Source organism: Hemibagrus wyckioides, linkage group LG07 (assembly GCF_019097595.1).
Source record: "Hemibagrus wyckioides isolate EC202008001 linkage group LG07, SWU_Hwy_1.0, whole genome shotgun sequence".
Taxonomy (NCBI): domain Eukaryota; kingdom Metazoa; phylum Chordata; class Actinopteri; order Siluriformes; family Bagridae; genus Hemibagrus; species Hemibagrus wyckioides.
Window position 1 is genome coordinate 24,050,613 of NC_080716.1, and position 19,065 is coordinate 24,069,677.

At 40.4% G+C, this 19,065-nt stretch overlaps 3 protein-coding genes and 1 non-coding gene across 4 annotated transcripts; 2 read left to right on the forward strand and 2 right to left on the reverse strand.

The window, feature by feature from the left end:
• Positions 1-666: 666 nt before the first annotated feature.
• Positions 667-4,743, reverse strand: nit1 (nitrilase 1). Its single transcript, XM_058395519.1, has 6 exons — positions 4,408-4,743; positions 2,813-3,043; positions 2,340-2,443; positions 1,814-1,950; positions 1,596-1,721; positions 667-1,188 (listed from the first exon to the last, which is right to left on the reverse strand). The coding sequence occupies exons 1-6, from the start codon at positions 4,497-4,499 to the stop codon at positions 928-930; spliced, it is 951 nt and encodes a 316-aa protein (XP_058251502.1). The 5' UTR covers positions 4,500-4,743; the 3' UTR covers positions 667-927.
• On the forward strand, positions 4,737-9,666 carry pfdn2 (prefoldin subunit 2). The gene is made up of 4 exons (XM_058395520.1): positions 4,737-4,879; positions 7,129-7,217; positions 7,865-7,988; positions 8,789-9,666. Exons 1-4 carry the CDS (start codon positions 4,805-4,807, stop codon positions 8,975-8,977), a joined length of 477 nt encoding a protein of 158 aa, XP_058251503.1. The 5' UTR covers positions 4,737-4,804; the 3' UTR covers positions 8,978-9,666.
• A 2,078-nt stretch (positions 9,667-11,744) lies between these two features.
• trnas-gcu (transfer RNA serine (anticodon GCU)) lies at positions 11,745-11,826 on the reverse strand. The gene has a single exon. It is a non-coding gene; the product is annotated as a tRNA-Ser (tRNA).
• Positions 11,827-12,391: 565 nt separating this feature from the next.
• Positions 12,392-16,176, forward strand: b4gat1 (beta-1,4-glucuronyltransferase 1). The gene is made up of 2 exons (XM_058396039.1): positions 12,392-13,879; positions 14,421-16,176. Exons 1-2 carry the CDS (start codon positions 12,776-12,778, stop codon positions 14,610-14,612), a joined length of 1,296 nt encoding a protein of 431 aa, XP_058252022.1. The 5' UTR covers positions 12,392-12,775; the 3' UTR covers positions 14,613-16,176.
• The last annotated feature ends 2,889 nt before the right edge of the window (positions 16,177-19,065 follow it).

A 19,065-nucleotide genomic window follows, 5' to 3' on the forward strand; every position in this document is an offset into this window, starting at 1 on the left:
TTTGGGACGTCTGCCTTCACATGCACATGAGTGTAACATGGAGTTGACCCACCCTTTGCAGCTATAACAGCTTCAACTCTTCTGGGAAGGTTTTCCACAAGGTATAGGAGTGTGTTTATGGGAATTTTTGACCATTCCTCTAGAAGTGCATTTGTGAGGTCAGACACTGATGTTGGACGAGAAGGTCTGGCTCACAGTCTCCACTCTAATTCATCCCAAAGGTATTCTATCAGGTTGAGGTCAGGACTCTGTGAGGTCAGTTCCTTCACACCAGTCTCACTCATCCATGTCTTTATGGACCTTGCTTTGGTCACTGGTGTACAGTCATGTTGGAACAGTAAGGAGTCATCCCCAAACTGTTCCCACAAAATTGGGAGCATGAAATTGTCCAAAATGTCTTGGTATGCTGAAGCATTAAGAGTTCCTTTCACTGGAACTAAGGGCCCGAGCCCAACCCCTGAATTCAATGATTTAGAGGGGTGTCCTAAAACTTTTGCCAGTATAGTGTATTACTGGATCATCAATACAACACATATTGAACATGGGACATGTCTCTAATTTGTAAATTTGTGTTTTTCTTAATTCAATGTAAATTAATTATTTAATTGGCTTCAGGCAACTTGGCAGCAAACACAGAGATGTGTTTGATGACTAGAGGAACAGGTCTGCTGAGTAAAGCAATTTAATGGGAATTCCATTTAATGGGAAGTACTACAAGAACAGAAAACATAAAGAAGAAGCAGAAGAGCGGTGAAAAGAGTACTAGAAGTCAGATTGTACTGAAGGTGTAGCAGATCACTTAAAACTCATTTACTATTGTGATCATTTATTATCATTTATATAGTGTTCGACCTAACGATATAAAACAACATACTGTGAGGTAAATCAAACATAATTTCAGTTCATGTTATGATTTTGAGTCTCTGATCAGTCCAGACTGCAGTAAAACTCTTTCTCCCTCCTGTGCTGCTGCACTGGCATGTCCCTTCTAGTGTCCTGCAGTCTGTCCATGTCAATCTCCACCATAGCCACGCCCACATCTGTCCCCCCACAGTCCGCCATGACTACGCCCCAGGGGTCCACAGCCAGGGTGTGGCCATACGAAGAGCGCTTCTCGTGATGAGCTCCAACCTGAGCAGCGGCCAGGACATAACACTGAGTCTCAATGGCTCTGGCTCGAAGGAGAACCTGAAAGATCCAGAGAACCAGAATTACAATTGTGTGCAAAAATTATTCCAAATCTATTGCAATTGTTATTGTGTCATTAACTTTATATTTACACCATATACCCAATGTCCTGAACACAAGCTGTCTAAAAACTTGCTCACATAATTTATATGATACAATTAATACGACTCTGTATTGCTACAGGTGCCAACATTAAAACATGTTTATTAATGTGAATAAGAGCCTGCAGTTATTATAAATACAAAAATGAAGGATTACACATGTACCAAGAAATATTTGCATAAAATATTATATTCAGCTTATTAAATATTGTCATTTATCAGTGTTGTCATTGTTGTTCCCATTGTTACAGAACAAGCAGGTTTTTCCCTTCGATTTGTCATCTTTTGAATTCTGTAGGATCTCACCTCCCAGTGGGCGGTGCCTGTCGCCACGGTAAATGCTGATGGATAAGTGAGGATCTCCGCCCTGCTCCTCTGAAGAGCCGAGGACATCTCTGGGAAGCGCAGGTCATAGCAGATCCCCAGTCCCACCTGTCCAGCCATTCAACAGATTAATACACCAATTTCTGTAAATAAAGAAAACCCACAAAATTCTCACTCAATTCTAGCAGAAAGTTGTGCACCTTTCCAACAGGGGTCTGAACGGGTGGCACTAAGGTCGGTCCAGGAACGGTGAAAGCACTCTCTTTTAGTGAGACACCTTTGCTGGTCAACTCCACATCAAACAGATGACCTTTCCTGTACACTGACACAATTTCACCTGTGGAAAATCCCCCCCAAGAGTGTTCATGAACATTCATTCTAATGTTATCTTTTGTTATAATAACAAGGTATTCAGGGGACTCGAAAAGGTCAAAAAGGTGAGTAATTGTAGTGTATATGGAAGGAGTCTCCAGTTCCAGTGCTTTCGAAGGTAAAGTTTCCTGATAACATGACAAGCTGTCTGTATCTGTCAGCAAGTGTTTTATTACTGATATGTCTTGCAAGTGATGATGCTATTCATGCAAATGTATAATACAATAAGAGCAATACATAAAACATATATTCAAGTATGATTACTAGGGTAAAGGTTTATTCTTAATCAGTGTAAAGTCATAATATTTACCATGTCTGTCCTTTATCTATAGGAGTTTAGGGGCGGTGTGGTACCTTGGCCATTAATGATGACATGGCTGTTGTAGATGCGTCTGTCGTTCTCCCAGTTGTGGCCTCGTTCATGGAAACCTCCCAGAGACAGCCAGACTTTCAGCTTCCTTATGGAGAGAGAGGCAGTAACTCTACACTGGGTAATGAAATTATTTAAAATGTATGGGTTTAATTGATGATGCTAAGACTGATTGCTGAATCATTTTATGAAAATTAATTGTGTTAAAATGAATGTACAATACATCAACATCAACACTTACCTATTAAAATAAAACAAACAAACAACTATAATAAACTGAAATTGTGTGGTTGGTTTGTGAAGCTTTGCATGTTTATCCATCAGCATGCACATTCTTGGTTTCCTGGTAACACCGCGAGGTGTGTGTGTGTGCAAGCAAATAAGCACTGCTTACACTTTGATCTGTAATAATAATCCTCTAAATATTTCATTAACAAAAAGGAAATGATCCAGACACCTGGCTAACTGGGAATATCTGCTGATGAGGTCACCCTGCAGGCTTTCAGACAGCTGCAGCGTCTCTTCTCGGCTGGAGCCGAGGTAATCGAAGCCCTCGGGGAGGAAGATCATGCTCGCGCCACCCTCCTTGGCTTGCTCGATCAAACGCTTGCATGTAGTGAAGTTTGCCTCCTTGTCTGGAGTGGATGTCACCTGACACACAGCTGCCACAGGATGTGATGAGGTCATCCTGGAAATAATGTGGTGGAGTGAGAGAGCGGTTTTCTTGAGTTAAATTTGTTATCTGCATCACAGCTGATGACCACAATAGATATGGTTTACATTCAATCAGAATAGATGTGGACAAGCATTTTAGTGTTTTGTAAACGAAGCACATAGATATGTATGAAACCAGCATCTACAACGCCAACCCAGGAGTTTTATTTTGTTCCAGCTACAAACACAAGACATAGGTAATAAAGGCTGAAGCATGGCGATTACCTGAATGTGGAAGTTTAGAAAATACCGGACGCAGATTTTAGTGTTAAAGCAGTACTGTTTAAATAGACATTAGAACAGATACAGTAGGCACAGTGGAGAAAAGTGGGAGACCAAATACTTACTAAAAACATAATATTAGGGAACGGTCCACATAATACTAAGTCTGTGGGAAAGTGGGTCATAAACAAACAAACAAACAAACAAACAAGTACTCACTGCAGAAAAAGTCAAATGTATATTGTTTGTAGTATTCCTACATGAGATGACATGTCACTGTGTCACATATTCTGCCTACTAATGACATGAAATGTATTGCTCTATTGCCACCTAATGGAAGATCTTTCAATTCTATTTCGATCCAGAATAAAAGTACAGAATCAGAATTTAAATGGCCTGCTTTTTTCGACAATCCTCAGATAATCTGTGTAGAGCATATAGTGCAGGATTAAATGGGAAAAATGATCCAACTTGAACTATTTGTTTATTAGTTTTTGTAAGCAACATGATCGTCAGTGGCGTCCGAGATGTTATGTGATAACGAGCTACTACTATAAAGCAAGACACGTTCCTGGGGGCAGGGCGTACAGATTATCGATAGCATTTAATTGGACGGGAAAAAAAACAACTAGTAATAATTATAATTTGCCTTTATTTGTCACATATAGATTACAGCACAGTGAAATTCTTTTCTTCCCATATCCCATCCTTGGAGGTTGGGGTCACAGCACAGGGTCAGCTATGATACAGCCCCCTGAAGCAGAGAGGGTTAAGGGCCTTGCTCAAGGGCCCAATAATGGCAACTTGGTGGTGCTGGGGCTTGAACCCCTGATCTTCCGGTCAATGACCCAGAGCCTTAACCACTTGAAGAGATGTGTCTTCAAAAATATATACTCTCTCTCTCTATATATAAAACTTTTACAGGGGTAATTTTTCATTTGTGGGATATAGGTTATGTTTATATATATATATATATATATATATATATATATATATATATATATATATATATATATATATATTTAATATATCGTGTTGGACACATCCGATTACTCTTAAAAGTCATTAAAATGAAGACTATATGATCCAGCGTGCTGTGTTAAAGTCATGCGTTACCTCTGTTGACTTCTCACTGCCTCCAGCCTCCAGAGAAAGCGGTACCTTGTATAAAGCAGCACCTGTTTCCACAGAGAACGAGAGAAAACCATGGACTCGTATGAAACCACAATGTTGTCAGAGATCTGCTGTTTCTTCTCGGACCTTGAACTTCCTTCTCCACCGCACTAACGCTTATTATTTACTAAGGTCCGAACTAAGGTCCCTTCATCATTGCTAAAACCAAACTGTACGATATTATCTTTGCACACACACTATATATATATGAATATATATTTAAAATTTTGTCGTTGTCACGTCTAACAACCTAAAGATACTTTTTTGAACAGGCGTTTAATCTGGACAGCCCTGTGAAGGCGATGTAGAGGTCCTGACGCCTACAGCACTTCATTTCAACATGGCGGCGAACAGCAGTAGCGGCACGGGGAGTAAAAGCGGTGGAGGGAAGCAGTCTGGCCCCTCTGCCGAGCAGGTACATTTCAGTCGGGCTCAGGGAATAACACACGCGGTAATTTTTAGCTTCGCAGACGATGAGAAAACCTGAGAATGGCTTTGATCTCAGATTATTGCCGTGCACAATAAGCTAACCTGCTAGCACCGAGAGGCGTGTTAGTGTCAGTGGTGCTGTTGACTGGCTTCATAGCAAACGGCTCCTTTTATGGATTATAGTCCACTACATAGGGTGTGTTTAACCCTTATTCCCTTCCCTATATAGTGCACTAAGGAAGGGCACGGAAAGGTATTTTCTCCGCAGTTTAACGTTTCCAAGCAGCGGTTAGGGTGGAGAGAGATATAAGGTCTGAATCATGCGTTATAGCAATGCAGGCGATTATAGCATTCAGTTAAATCCGTGTTTAGTGTACAGGCTTTAAAATGAAAGAAACTACAGTGTGAATCAGGAAAGAGCTGAGTGGACAGATCCCGGCTGCTATTTCTGCCAAACAGATGCCGCATATCTTAAGAGAGGTCTGATTCATGACCTCTTGGTGGTGAAGAAGACCAACCAGGACATGATGATGATGATGTTTAACGCTGTTGAAGTGAGGAAATGATCAGTGAGCGAAGTGTAAAAAGCATCTATACAGAAATCCTAGAATAAAATTTCCTGAGAGCTCATGAGGAAGAAATATGGAAAGGAATCGCACTGAAAAGCTCCAGATTGTAGGATTAAATCATTGCTCTTGCACGATAGTGTGCGTGTACATATATATATATATATATATGAGAGAGAGAGAGAGTTGAATTTATTGTTTCTACAATAAATTCAACAGTATATATCTGCATCATATCGTATATGCAATAAAGGAGAAGCAGTGTGTGCTCTTTGCCACCGATTAACTACACTCACTTCACCCTCGCTGGATGTTGCTGTACCAAGTTGATCCATATTTGCATAAAGTTCCATATTTTTTTATTGCGTCGCTGGACACACCCACATCATATTGCGAACGCTCTGTGTCACTCATGTCATTGGAAGTCTTTCATCAAAAATAATTGTTTTGTCACTGCATGAACATGAACAACCCTTTAGGTAGAGTCTACAGTAGCCAGGTGAAATTATCCACAGAAGAGAAGGTGAAGCTTGTGCGTAAATTTAGTGGAAATCGCTAACCCTAACCCTTGGGGTGCCATGCATCAGGATCAGGCACTGATGTGTCACTCGCATAAGGAGTACATGTATAGCTTTGCTGAGAAAGATGGAGAGAACAGATTATTAGGTATGATCTGATCCTACAGTGGTTTAAAATGGTGTACAGTGTGCCAGGAGTACAAGCAAGGACTCTGACAATTAGCTGTGACATCATAAGTAAGAGCGTGAACCAGACGTTAACACAGCATGAAGGCATCCTGTGACATGCAGTGCCTGGCCACTCTGATTTTTAAAGGAATGATGTGACATCTCGAGTATGAATAGACGTGTATGCATGATTTATGCAAACTACATTAAACTTAATAGGATGTTTAGTTAGATTTATACATAATTTCCTAATAAAATGTGGCCAGTGTGAAGCAAGTCACTTCATCTTGATTTCCCTCCAAGTCTTATAATTCAGGTCTGATCTCTCACTGGACACGCATTACACAATCAGATTACGAGGATGCCATGTCAGTCAGTAGTGCAAGTTTTTCCTCAGAACCCTACAGCGTAAGCTCTGTTGTGGTTGTTTCAGCAAGTCTGATTTGTCTCCACTGTTGTCAGACTTCAGTTTCTGGATTAAGGCTTGAGTTGTTTTAACAGCACAGAATGATCACTTACTTATTTAAATAATGGAGTACAGTAGTGCTCAGAAATATATCCTGAAAAGGAAGTGTGATTTTTTTTTTTTTTAAATGTGTTCTCCTCCTGAGTGAAAATGCCAGATTGGTCAGTCATATGAATGATTGACAGCTGTGTAGTTGTGTTGAACTCCATGATATTAACTGACCTCCTGGAAGCCACGCCCATTTCTGATAATAGGAATGTTTCTTACTTGGCTTCTGTGTTAATTCTCAGGGATAGTAGACCAGGCATGTGTAAACTTTTAATCACTTAATGATTCAATGTAACAGTCTAGAGTCTTGACACAGATATGTATTAGATTGTTCATCCTTAGATTTTATATATATATAGGTAAAGCCTTTTATTGTGACCTTTCTGTTGTAAGATTCAGTACAGTGGTTCAATGAAGAGTTTGTTAGAGTCTTGTAGGTATTAGAGTGGTGTGTGTGTGTGTGTTGCAGGTTGTGGCAACGTTCCAGAGGATGCGGCAGGAGCAGCGCAGCATGGCCTCAAAAGCTGCTGAACTAGAGATGGAGATCAATGAACACAGGTTTTCTTATCAGCATTTCACTTCACCTGCTCTTTTTAATCATCAAGCGTATAACACCATTAAACACTCTGACTTTTCAATTGCACTAGACTTCAGATATAAAACTACTTCCAATAAAAATGTTCAGTCTGAAATCATGGCTTTATCTGATTACGACTGCGAATATATTTAAGTGTTTGATTACAGAAACTGATTTACCCAGGTGTAATACTTTTATTTTATTTAGATATTTATATGCTGCTTCTTTTTTTCTTTTTTTTAAAGAACAACCAGTACAAACGGTTGAACACCCCAGACTGAACATTTATAATTATTTAGATATTTTTAAAGGTTGGAATTTGTTTTAAGCTAACGCCTATGTATGAATTTATTTCTGAATCTAAAAGTATATTTAATAAGTAGCTTTTACTTTAAATTAAATTGTTTCCTCAATAGATTAGAAGCCTGAGAGTTAAATATTGTAGAAAACTAAATTCTCTGTTTTAAGGAAAGCCCGGAAGAACTCTTTTTTTTAATAAAGTAAATGATTTCTAGCAGGAAAGGATAGGGCTGAGGTGAACGATATGTGTCTCACACACATCTGTAACTCACTTGTATGAGAGTGGTGTGTGATGGCTGTGCTGTTTAATCCGAGTCTCCTTCTTTAGCCTCGTCATCGACACGCTGAAGGACGTCGACCCCTCGCGGAAGTGCTATCGTTTAGTCGGAGGAGTTCTGGTGGAGAGGACTGTAAAAGAAGTGCTGCCTGCGCTGGAGAACAATAAAGAACAGGTAGAGGACATGCTGAGAGACGGACGGTGTCTGCAGTGGCTGATTTATGTGTCTTGAATATGAGCATTATAAGTGAATAGGAACTGTCTTCAGAGTCTAAATACAGTGTCTACGTAAACCATGACTACAGTGATGCAGGTCACAGTGAATGTTTTTCTAAACATCTGGATGTAAACAGGGCCACAGTAAATAGTTTTAATATACATCTGGATGTAAACAAGGACCACAGTAGATAGATTTAATAAACATTTGGGTGTAAACAACCACGGTGAATGTTTTTGCAAACATCTGGGTGTAAACAGAGCTACAGTGAACATTTTTGTAAACAACTGGATGTGAACAGAGCCACATTGGATGGTTTTGTAAACATCTAGATGTAAACAGGGCTACACTGAATGTTTTTGTAAACATCTGGATGTAAACAGGGCCACACTGAATGTTTGTGTAAACATCTGAATGTAAGCAGAGCCACAGTGAAAGTTTTAGTAAACATTTGGATGTAAACAGAGCCACAGTGGACATTTTCTGAACATCTGGATGTAAACAGGGCCACAGTGAACATTTTAGTAAACATCTGAATGTAAACAGAGCCACAGTGAATGTTTTTGTAAACATCTGGGTGTGAACAGGGCCACAGTAGATGGATTTAATAAACATCTGGGTGTAAGCAGAACCAGGGTGAATGTTTTTGTAAACAACTGAAAGTAAACAGAACCACAGTGAATGATTTTGTACAAAATCTGGAGGTCATTCATAGTGCACAGTCCTTAAACTGACCCCCCCCCCTTCCTTTCTGACAGATATCAAAGTTAGTCCTGTCGCTCAACACGCAGATGCAGACGAAAGGGCGGGAGCTGACGGAGTATCGGGAACGTTACAACATCCGCCTGGTGGGCGAAGACGACAAACCGGGCAAGGGCAATGCGGCTCAGGCCAAAGAAAGTGAAGAAGGGGGATCGAAAAGCGGAGCTGGAGTTCTGGTCTCTTAGTCAGTTTAGCTTTTCACATAAACCTATAATCAAAGGCGTAGGGTTTGAGAGCCTGAATATTGTGAAGATGACAATTTTACATGTGAATTTTGTATATTCATAATATTGACACGGTCTCTAATCTTTCCCTCTGAGCGCAGAACAGCAGAGCTGATGGGGAATATTCTCACAGTTATACAGCAGAGACAGAAACTTTACCCTTATTTTGAGTGTAGCCCTGACCTTTAACCCCTAATCTCTCTCTCTCTCTCTCTCCCTTCTTTAAATGCTTTGTGTAGAATCATGTCAATTACAGAATATACACACCTCAGTGTCCTACATATCACAACACATACTGAACAACAGCTTTTTGCCTTTCACGTTGTAATGAATGTTATACAACACATACAGACTACATCCAGTGCATCCTTAATTGCTTAGACTTGCTGTATGTTTAGGTGCATAACAGGCTCCGAAATAATGTCACGAGGCTACACTGAAGAATTTTTCACTGTCTATAGCTGTGAATATTCACACAGAACTGTATCATGCCCTAGGATATTGAACCTTAACATAGAGTACATTAGTTAAATTGGAACACAGCCCTATCTGTCAACTTGTACTTGTTTCAAAGAAGATTTTGGGGTTTTTTTTTTTTATGTTTGTCTTGTTTGTTTTGGTTAAACGAATTAAAATGCCAACTTGAATAATTTTTTTACCCGAACGTTTTTATTTGCCACGAGTTTGACGAGTCAATCAAGTGGGTTTTTCTTGTCGTTCCTTGTGTACGCTTGAAAAAAAGTGGTGTTTCTTTTCCGGGGACACGATGCAACACAAAATTATACGACTGCAAAAACACAACAGTGCCGGACAAGTGCAAAACACAGACTGTAAACTACTGAGTAAGAGTAGCAGCAGAGTCTAATGAATAAAAATGATCCGGTGTAGCTTTTCATGGTGAGATAAGATAAAACTTTGTAATCCTGAACAGAAATTCTTTTGCCAGAGCCTGCTTCAGAGTACAAGAAATACCAATATAAATGAAATCATCTATATATACAGTACTAAATATTAATGAAATATAAAATATTACAAAAATAAAGTACAAAAAAAGGTGCTTGGGAACTAGAACATGTTGCACATGGTATTATAATATACAGTATTAACATCCATCCATTTTCTGTACCCGCTTTATTCCTAATTAGGGTCATGGGGATCTGCTGGAGCCCATCCCAGCACACATTGGGCAAAAGGCAGGGGTACACCCTGGACAGGTCACCAGTCCATCACAGGGCTGCACATATAGGTATATTATATTAACATACGCTGTGAAATTTTGATCCTGCCAGTGATCATTAGGTCAGCTCTGCTCCCTACTAAAAGGGAAAGAGTTATTGAGTTGGATGGCCACTAGTAGGAAAGACCTTCTTGTGGTTCTCATCACTGGTCTTAGTCTTCCCACTGTATGACCAATAATATGGATAGATTTCTTTCACTGTTTATTTATTTATTTATTTATTTATTTCCAGCTGAGTTCACCCTCAGCTAAATATTTTGCCAGCAATTTACTCTCATGCCAGTCAAGTAATGAATATTAATGAAATCTGCTTAATGAATAGTAATAACTAGTCAAAACCTCCACTTAAATGGACATATTTATTTATTTATACATATATTTAGATTCTAGGACACAAACTAAGCATGTAGTTGAGTGTGTTAACGGCTCAGTGGCTGTCTGAGGTCCTGGCAAATCAATCATCAATCAATGTCAGGGTTGATGTCAGGGTCAGGGAGGATCTGGAGTCTATCCTGGGAATGTGAGATGGGAATACAGATAGATAAGACACTGACTCATTCACATATGGGAACAATTTAACAATGCCAGTTTGCCTAGCAGAATGTTTTTGAGTTGTGTAATTTAATAAAAGTTGCAACATATCAGTAGATTAAATTGGTAAACGTGTCAAATTCACACCTGATCCAGTGTTTCAGGTCAATACCCACCTTGATGCATTGAATTTATTGCTTGAGTCCTTAAAATCATTAAAAAAATTAAAGGCATGTTTATCCTAGTAAAAGCACTTTAGATTAAGATTTGGCTGAATAAGCTTATTAGCACACTACACATAGAATAAATCAGATATGAAGTAGTTGAAGGTGGGCACAGAAGCTCAGAGGTTAGCATGCTTGCCTCACACCTCTGGGGTTGGGGGTTCGATTACCAATTCTGACCTACGTGCATGCTGTTTGCATGTTCTCCCGGCGCTTTGAGGGCTTCCTCTGGGTACTCCAGTTTCCTCCGTCTGTCCAAAGTTGTGTATAGTAGCATCTCTAAATTGTCCATGGTATATGAATGTGTGTGTGATTGTGCCCTGTGATAGACATTCTCCCTGTTCACAGGGTGCCCCAGGTTCCCTGGGATAGGCTCAAGAATCCTTGAGACCCTCTGTAGGATAAGTGGTTGAAAAAAATATGGTGAAACAACTGGGAAACCCATTTGGAATCCTTTAGGTGGTTACAGTTGTGATAAAAGTGTAAAAGTAATGTTCACAGTTAGACAACATGAAAGGAAGTTAATACAACATTCCAAATCAGACTATAGGTAGCCAAACCTTAAATGGGAATAAGCTGGTGTACAAGAGATACAGGCTTACATGTTTGTGAGATATGCAGTACAGAAAGGACTAATAATAACCTGAAAATTTCTCCTGCTCATTCAGAAGTAATATATATTTAAAAAAAAATCCTGAAATTTAATTAATAATTGTAGAAAAATGGTAAATGTTATCGACGAGGATGGGATTCGAACCCACGCGTGCAGAGCACAATGGATTAGCAGTCCATCGCCTTAACCACTCGGCCACCTCGTCTGATATACCTACATACAGTATGGTGTTCCAATTTAAAAATACAGTACTACATTTGTTCATAGCACAAACACATACTGTATGTTATTCTAGGCTATTCACTACGCATTCAAACCATAAGATGTGTCTGGAAAAGTGTAGTAATGTTCATTTATACCTGCGATCGTCTCTACAATAACCCAAAATATTTATTGAGGGTAATGAATATTTTACACTACGCATTCAAATGCATATAGTAAAAAGGGAAAATCTTAAAACTGAGCGCTTCCTTGGGTTATAGAGTGTGGTTTTAGACATACTTCCATCTCGTTTGGCTTATTTATTCTGTACTAACCGGTATATCACAAAAACACCTCACTTATCAATACATCTATGTTGGAATGTGATTCACGACTTCGCCTTGTCTTTGTGTTTTTAAACATAACAATACCGACCCAAACACCTTCTTCTACTACAGCTCTGATGTCCCAACATTTCATTCACAAAGCTCGACGACCATTTCATGGCTTCGAAATCAGCGTTTTCTATAAATAAATAAATAAATAAATAAATAAATAAATAAGCGATGACGTCAAAACCCTGCGACAACGGCACGAAGGACCGCGCTGTAAATGAGTGAAGGAGAAGCTCGTAATGTTTACCGAAATAGCAAACGTGTCCATTATTTACACCAGGCAGGCTATTATTTCGCAACTGGTAATGATTTTGTGATGTTAACGATCTGATTTAATTCGACAGAGGATGGAGGGTTTGTGTAAAATCAGCTGGAGTAACGCCAGGATCCCGTAGCTATAGATACGTAAAGGGTGGGATTAGTGTGTGAGAGAGACACTGCTGGCTAATAGTGCAGTGATTTAGTGCAGAAATGAAGTAGCTGTGATAACACGTCCTGTGGGCACTACAAAGAGTTTACCTTCATGTATATTCTCTAGAAAACGACAAAGTTTTTGGAATGCATTTCTTCAAAAAATGCTCCGTGTTTAAAGTGGTGCTGAGTGCCCTGCTCATTGTGGCCCTGCTGCAGCTGATCTACCTGTCCTTCCTGTCCAAGCTGCACGGCAAACAGCAGCGCTACAAGTATTCAGAGCTGTTCGGCTCCAAGAGGAACACGCAGACCAATGAGAAGAACTCTAAGCGAGAACGCCTGAGGTACTCCTTATCCAGTGGAGGCATCTTCGACAGCAGTGGTCAGTACCGCGTGTACAAGAACCTCATCAAGAGTGACTTCTCCACCAACCAGAAGCTGGGCGCCGATCCCAGATCCCATCACCTCGCCTTGGTGACTCACACGACCATCAACAACCTCCATCATTTGGATTCTTTGCTTGAACGCTGGCAGAATCCGCTCTCTGTGGCGATTTTCGCTCATGGCCAAGATGTTAAGTTTGCCACGGCCCTTGTCTACGCTCTCAGCCTCTTCTGTCCACGCGTCCAAGCCTTGGTGGATTTCCACCTGGTATGCCACTCGGAGGAGATGGCCAGCTTCCCGGAGCAAGACAGAGAGCACTTCGCTGGACTCGAGGAACAAGGTTGTCCTGGTGTCTTTGCTAAGCTTGAAGCCCACCGAGACAAGTACAAGAATTACGCTATGGGAAGAAACGTCTCCTACCCCAACAACCTTCTCCGCAACGTGGCCCGGACTGGCACCGACGCCGGCTACGTCCTCGTCCTCGACATTGACATGGTACCCAGTGCAGACCTGCATCACCAGTTTGTGATGATGCTGATGAAACGTGAGCCGGCCCCGGATGAGGTCCTGGTCTTGCCTGCTTTTGAAATAAGGCACACGCGCAAGATGCCTGGTACAAAATCCGAGCTTGCGCAGCTGTACCTGGTCGGTGAGGTGAGGCCCTTCTACGAGGAACTGTGCCCACGATGCCAGGCGCCCACCAACTACTCCCGCTGGATTAATCTGGTTACCAAGAGCTCCGGGCCTCTGGAGGTGGCGTATACGCAGAACTGGGTCGACCCGTGGGAACCCTTTTACGTCGGGGCTAAATCAGTGCCACTGTATGACGAGAACTTCAGACAGTACGGCTTCAACCGGATCAGTCAAGTGAGTCCTAACATCATCTGACAATACAGAAGTAGATACTTTTCTAGAAGTCCACATTTCTTAACAAGTCCACTTTTGTAGTCTATTTAAAAGGAATCCTTAGGCATTTTCTTTTTTCAATATATTCTAGGACTAATACATCTGCAGTATATGACTGACAAATATAATATAACATACTGAAAATTGGTCATTTTTCCCTGCAGTGGGAAACCCAATTTAAACTCCCACAAAATGTTAAAGATTTCAAGCTACGGTCATTGCGCTTTAACAGTAAGGGTCTAAGATGAAAGAAGCCGTGTTTATGTAGTGTTTAAAACACCACAGGAACAATACAGCGTACTTATTTGTGATATTTTTGTATAATCAGACAGAAACCTGTGAACTACTGTGACTGTTTCTGTAACATAACCACAAATATTCCCAGGATGCACTACTGTATACAGCTTCAGAGCTTAATACAAACACCTTTCAGCAGACTAGAGTTTACTTTTATGTCTCTCTCTCTCTCTCTAACCTCTCTGCTCTTCCTGTCCTCTCACAGGCATGTGAGCTCCATGTAGCAGGTTTCAGGTTCTCGGTGGTGAGTAACGCCTTTGTGGTGCACCGTGGCTTTAAGATTCAGGGCGACTTCCACAGCCGCAAAGACGAGGAGAACCGCAGAAACCGCCTGCTCTTCCGTAGCTTCAAGGAAGGTCTGAAAAACAAATACCCCAACTCGCCTCGCCATTGCTGAGGCCTGGATCTCCTGAGGAACACCCGGGCCTCGTCAGTGCAGCTTTAGTATACAACAAAAATGAGTTATGAATGCTCCACGCTGGTGCAGAAGTGCTGAGTGTTATATACAATATGACTCTTACAGTTTCTGATGTCTTGGCACACAACTCGCGCTCAAACACTAACAGTATACTAATAGTGTGCGACAATCCAGATGTAGGAAATTGTGACATGTTCTTTAACGTATTGTTTTGTAGTTAATGTGTCGCTACACTGGACGGAGAACAGGGTCTCTATCAATGTAACACTGGAAATGAGACTCTGTGCCAAGGAGATGAAATCATTCCATCTGATTACATACGTCCATGTGAAAGCTTCCTGTCTGCGTACGTAGCCTTCAGCTGTGAAGAGAAACATGACAAGGTCCTTTGTGTCTTTACTGCGGATAAAAACGGTCACCTTTTTCAAGCTGGTACAGTTTACCTAAGTTAACTTTAATAGACGAATCCGAGTCCTTCGTGCTCAGCGTGACGGCTTTACTGTGCGACAGCGAAGGCATTACTGATGACAAACCACAAACTGTGTTATATTCCAATTGCCGCTTAGAATAGGAGTGTAATCAAACGTTAAGAAATCAGAACAAAGATAAATACTGCACTGTTCTGATCATCTACTGTAGTGGAACTGCACAGTACTGAAACAGCTTCTCTTTACATTCATCCCAAAGCTTAATCAGGATCTGGAAATTATTATTATAATAATTATTATTAGGATTATTAATAATCAGATTCTGTGTGAGTAGACCAACACTGACAAACCAAATGCTGTTAGTAAGAGTGTACTTGATACAAAAACGGCTGTGTGATGCGTCTCTAGTTATTCGCAGATGTGAGACTGAGAGAAAAACCACTTCAGTTATGATTATTGTGTGTAAATGGTGTGACTCGTTGTAACGTAAGTAACGGTAATGGTACGTAACGGATATCAAAACCCCATATTTTATTAATTATCATAAATAAAGCATCTGTGTTAAACTATTAAAATCGATATACAATTTATTACTGCGGAGTAAGAAGAAAAGTGATGATTTGTTGCCATTTTTTTCCCTTTTAGTCTTTTCTGGTAGCATTTTTACTGCAGCCTTTTTGCTGTGTTTTGACTAAAGCATGTCATTGTACATATTATTATTTTTATTTATTTTTGTATGTTGAGTTCTTTGTTAAAGTCTGTCTTAACTTATTATTATTATTATTATTATTATTATTATTATGATGACTGTCCATCACCACTCAGTGTTCTCCACTACAACTGGACCCAAATCACGACGGCAGGAGTACAACACCACCAGCGGGGAGACGTGTATAGCAGCTGATGTGTGGGGATGTGTTTTCTCCCGCTGTGTTTGTCACTGTGCCTTTGTTTCCATTTGTAGCACTACTGAAAGTATTTTTTAAAGGATTTCCCTTACGTTCTTTGATGCGGTACATTATACAAAGACACTATACTGTATCTGTCAGTATTTGAGTAATGCTTGAATTGTAAGTAACTACAGGATGTTTTATTATACACTGATAAATGAATAAATTGTGTGTGAATATTTGATGTGGATCTGTGCAATATTTCCATGACATTACTTTTAATTAGTGTTTCATTGTCAGGACCAATAGGGGGCAGTGGAGCAGCATGGAATAAGATCTCTGTCAGCTGTAAATTACTATGCTTTCCATTTAATGGTAATTAGTCAAGTCAAAAAGCTTTTATTGTCATTTCAACCATATCTAGCTGATGCACTACATTGTGAAATGAAACAATGTTCCTCCAGGACCCTGGTGCTACATAAAACAACACAGAGCTAAGACTAAAAGTAAGTTATCCAAATAAATATGTTACCAGTGCCAGTGGTAGCTCAAGTGGTTAAGGATTTGGGCTAATCAGTGTTCAAGCCCCAGCACTGCCAAGCTGCCACTGTTGGGCCCTTGAGCAAAGCCCCCAACCTCCCCTGCTCCAAAGGCACTGCATCATGGCTGACCCTGCACTCTGACCCCAACCCTCTGAGGATGGGATATGCGAAGAAAGAATTTCTAAGTTACTACTTAACTTAACTCACAGCTCAGGGTTCAATCCTGACTCAAGTTACTGTCTGTATGGATGATACTTCTTAGTTCTACACTAAGGTGTCCATGTGTATGCATGCCAGCCTTCAATGGACCTTTACTATCCTGTCCATTGTGTATTCCAACCTCATGCTCAGTGTTCCTGGTTATGACTGTAGTTTCACTGTGATCCTAACCAGGATAACGCTATTACTGAAGATGAATGAATGAATAATCATGTGTAAGAGGACCAGTAGGTGTTATAAACAAGTGAAATAAAATGACTTTTCACTGTACAAGCAAACTTATGTAGATTTGTGGTGAGTTTAGGGCTTATTAAAAGACTTGATGTGGACAGAGGAAAGGTTTTCAGGCAAAAAACGAAAACACAATTTTATTAAAAAGCCATCCATCCATCCATTGCTTGTTTTATGTCAAACATCAAAAAAGACGTTTTAGCGATGACCCATGCAATTGCAAAGTGTACATTAGTGACACCTGGTGGTCAAAAGCAGGAATTGCAATTTTATTGGATCGCCTTCCTTGGATGATGATGTAAGCTTGTTGACCACAGCTAATAAATCACTTAGTGTCTTTAAAACATGTTTTCAAAAAAGAATACAGTAATCTGGTAAGTCTACACCTCTACAATCTCTCCACAGGTAGCCTATTTAGTAACATATATAACATTAACATTAAACTAAGGTCGAGTCTTCCACCTGTTACTCCATCATCTGGTGCGCTCCACTCATTTTCCCTAGTTACCTGAATACAGTTGTATTAATACAATATTAGTCAGTCACACAATCCTGAGACTCACTGGTCTAATCATGAGAAGCGGGTATTACAGTCTCAGCCTGACTCTTTGACCTCCTGACTCACGTGCACTGTTGCTCTTTAGACTCTCTCTTCAACAAATAGCACCAGACACCAGTGACACAGATCCCATTATCGGCTCTTACTGGCTGAGGAATCCTACTGACAGGTAGAAGATGTGCCAGTGGAGATACAGGACACTGTGTATAAACACCTGCATTATCTTAATTTACTGATTACTTACTATTTGCTAGTGTAGAGAATGTTTTCTCCGATGACCAGAATCCACATTTATCAGGATCTCTCAACATAATTTTTATCTGTTATGGCCATCTGTTGCTGAGGTTTAGAGCATAGTGCTGTTGGACTGGTTACATAATTTTCTATAAGTGTTAAATCACACGTTTGTATTAAAGCACTTGTTCTAACACATTAATATTACACAGAACATCGTCCACATGAACAGATTTTAAAAACATGTTTAACTGCAGAATTCTTCTCTGAGGAAGTTGTAAGAGGTAAAGCTTTAACTATTAGTTCTCCTGTACAGAAAACAGAGGACTGTTTAGAGCCATTATAACATAAGTGATAACAGGACCGTGTTTCTTGGAGGTTCCGCAACAGTCAATGTAACTACACTATATTGCCAAAAGTTTTGGGACACCCCTCTAAATCAATGAATTCAGGTGTTGTTTTTCAGGGGTTGGGCTCAGCCCCTTAGTTCCAGTGAAAGGAATTCTTAATGCTTCAGCATACCAAGATATTTTGGACAATTTCATGCTCCCAACGTTGTGTGAACAGTTTGGGGATGACCCCTTCCTGTTCCAACATGACTGTACACCAGTGCACAAAGCAAGGTCCATAAAGACATGGATGAGCGAGTTTGGTGTGGAGGAACTGACCTCAGAGAGCCTTGACCTCAACCTGATAGAATTAGAGCGGAGACTGCGAGCCAGGCCAAAACTGGGATGTTTGCCTTTACCTGCACATGAATTTAATACGGAGTTGGCCCGCTCTGTTCTTCAATAAAATTCTTGTGACATAATGGGGAAGAAAACCTCAGAATTATGGAAAATGGGAAAATAAGCTACTTCAGAGTGGTAGCAGTAGCTCTATTTCGTTTCCCGCTGTTTATTATGTTCCTTTGAGAGCATGTGCCATCATTCCCTGAGTTTTTGTTGAGAAGGACTGTTCTTGATCTGCTGACAAAAAACTGGCAATATTCTCCACTCCTGTTGGGTTAGACAGTTTCCTCAGGTTTTCTGTCCTCACATAAACACAGTAGTATGCTGTTGCTGGTGTCCATTAATGGGACATGTTTTGGTATAAGTGCATCAGAAGCCACAGCGCTGTTAGATTTTTTTTAATGGTTTGTTGTCACTTTTGGGTCAAGAAACAATCCACAAACCAAATATATCCAGCCAGCAGTAATCCAGGCTAGCAGACGAAGACTAAAGGAGAGTCTATGGAGGTAGGTATGTTTGATAGCCTGACTAGTAACCTAGTAAACTCCCATGTGCATGTCACTGTTGTGCTCCGAATGATCCAGTGCCCCAAGGGAAA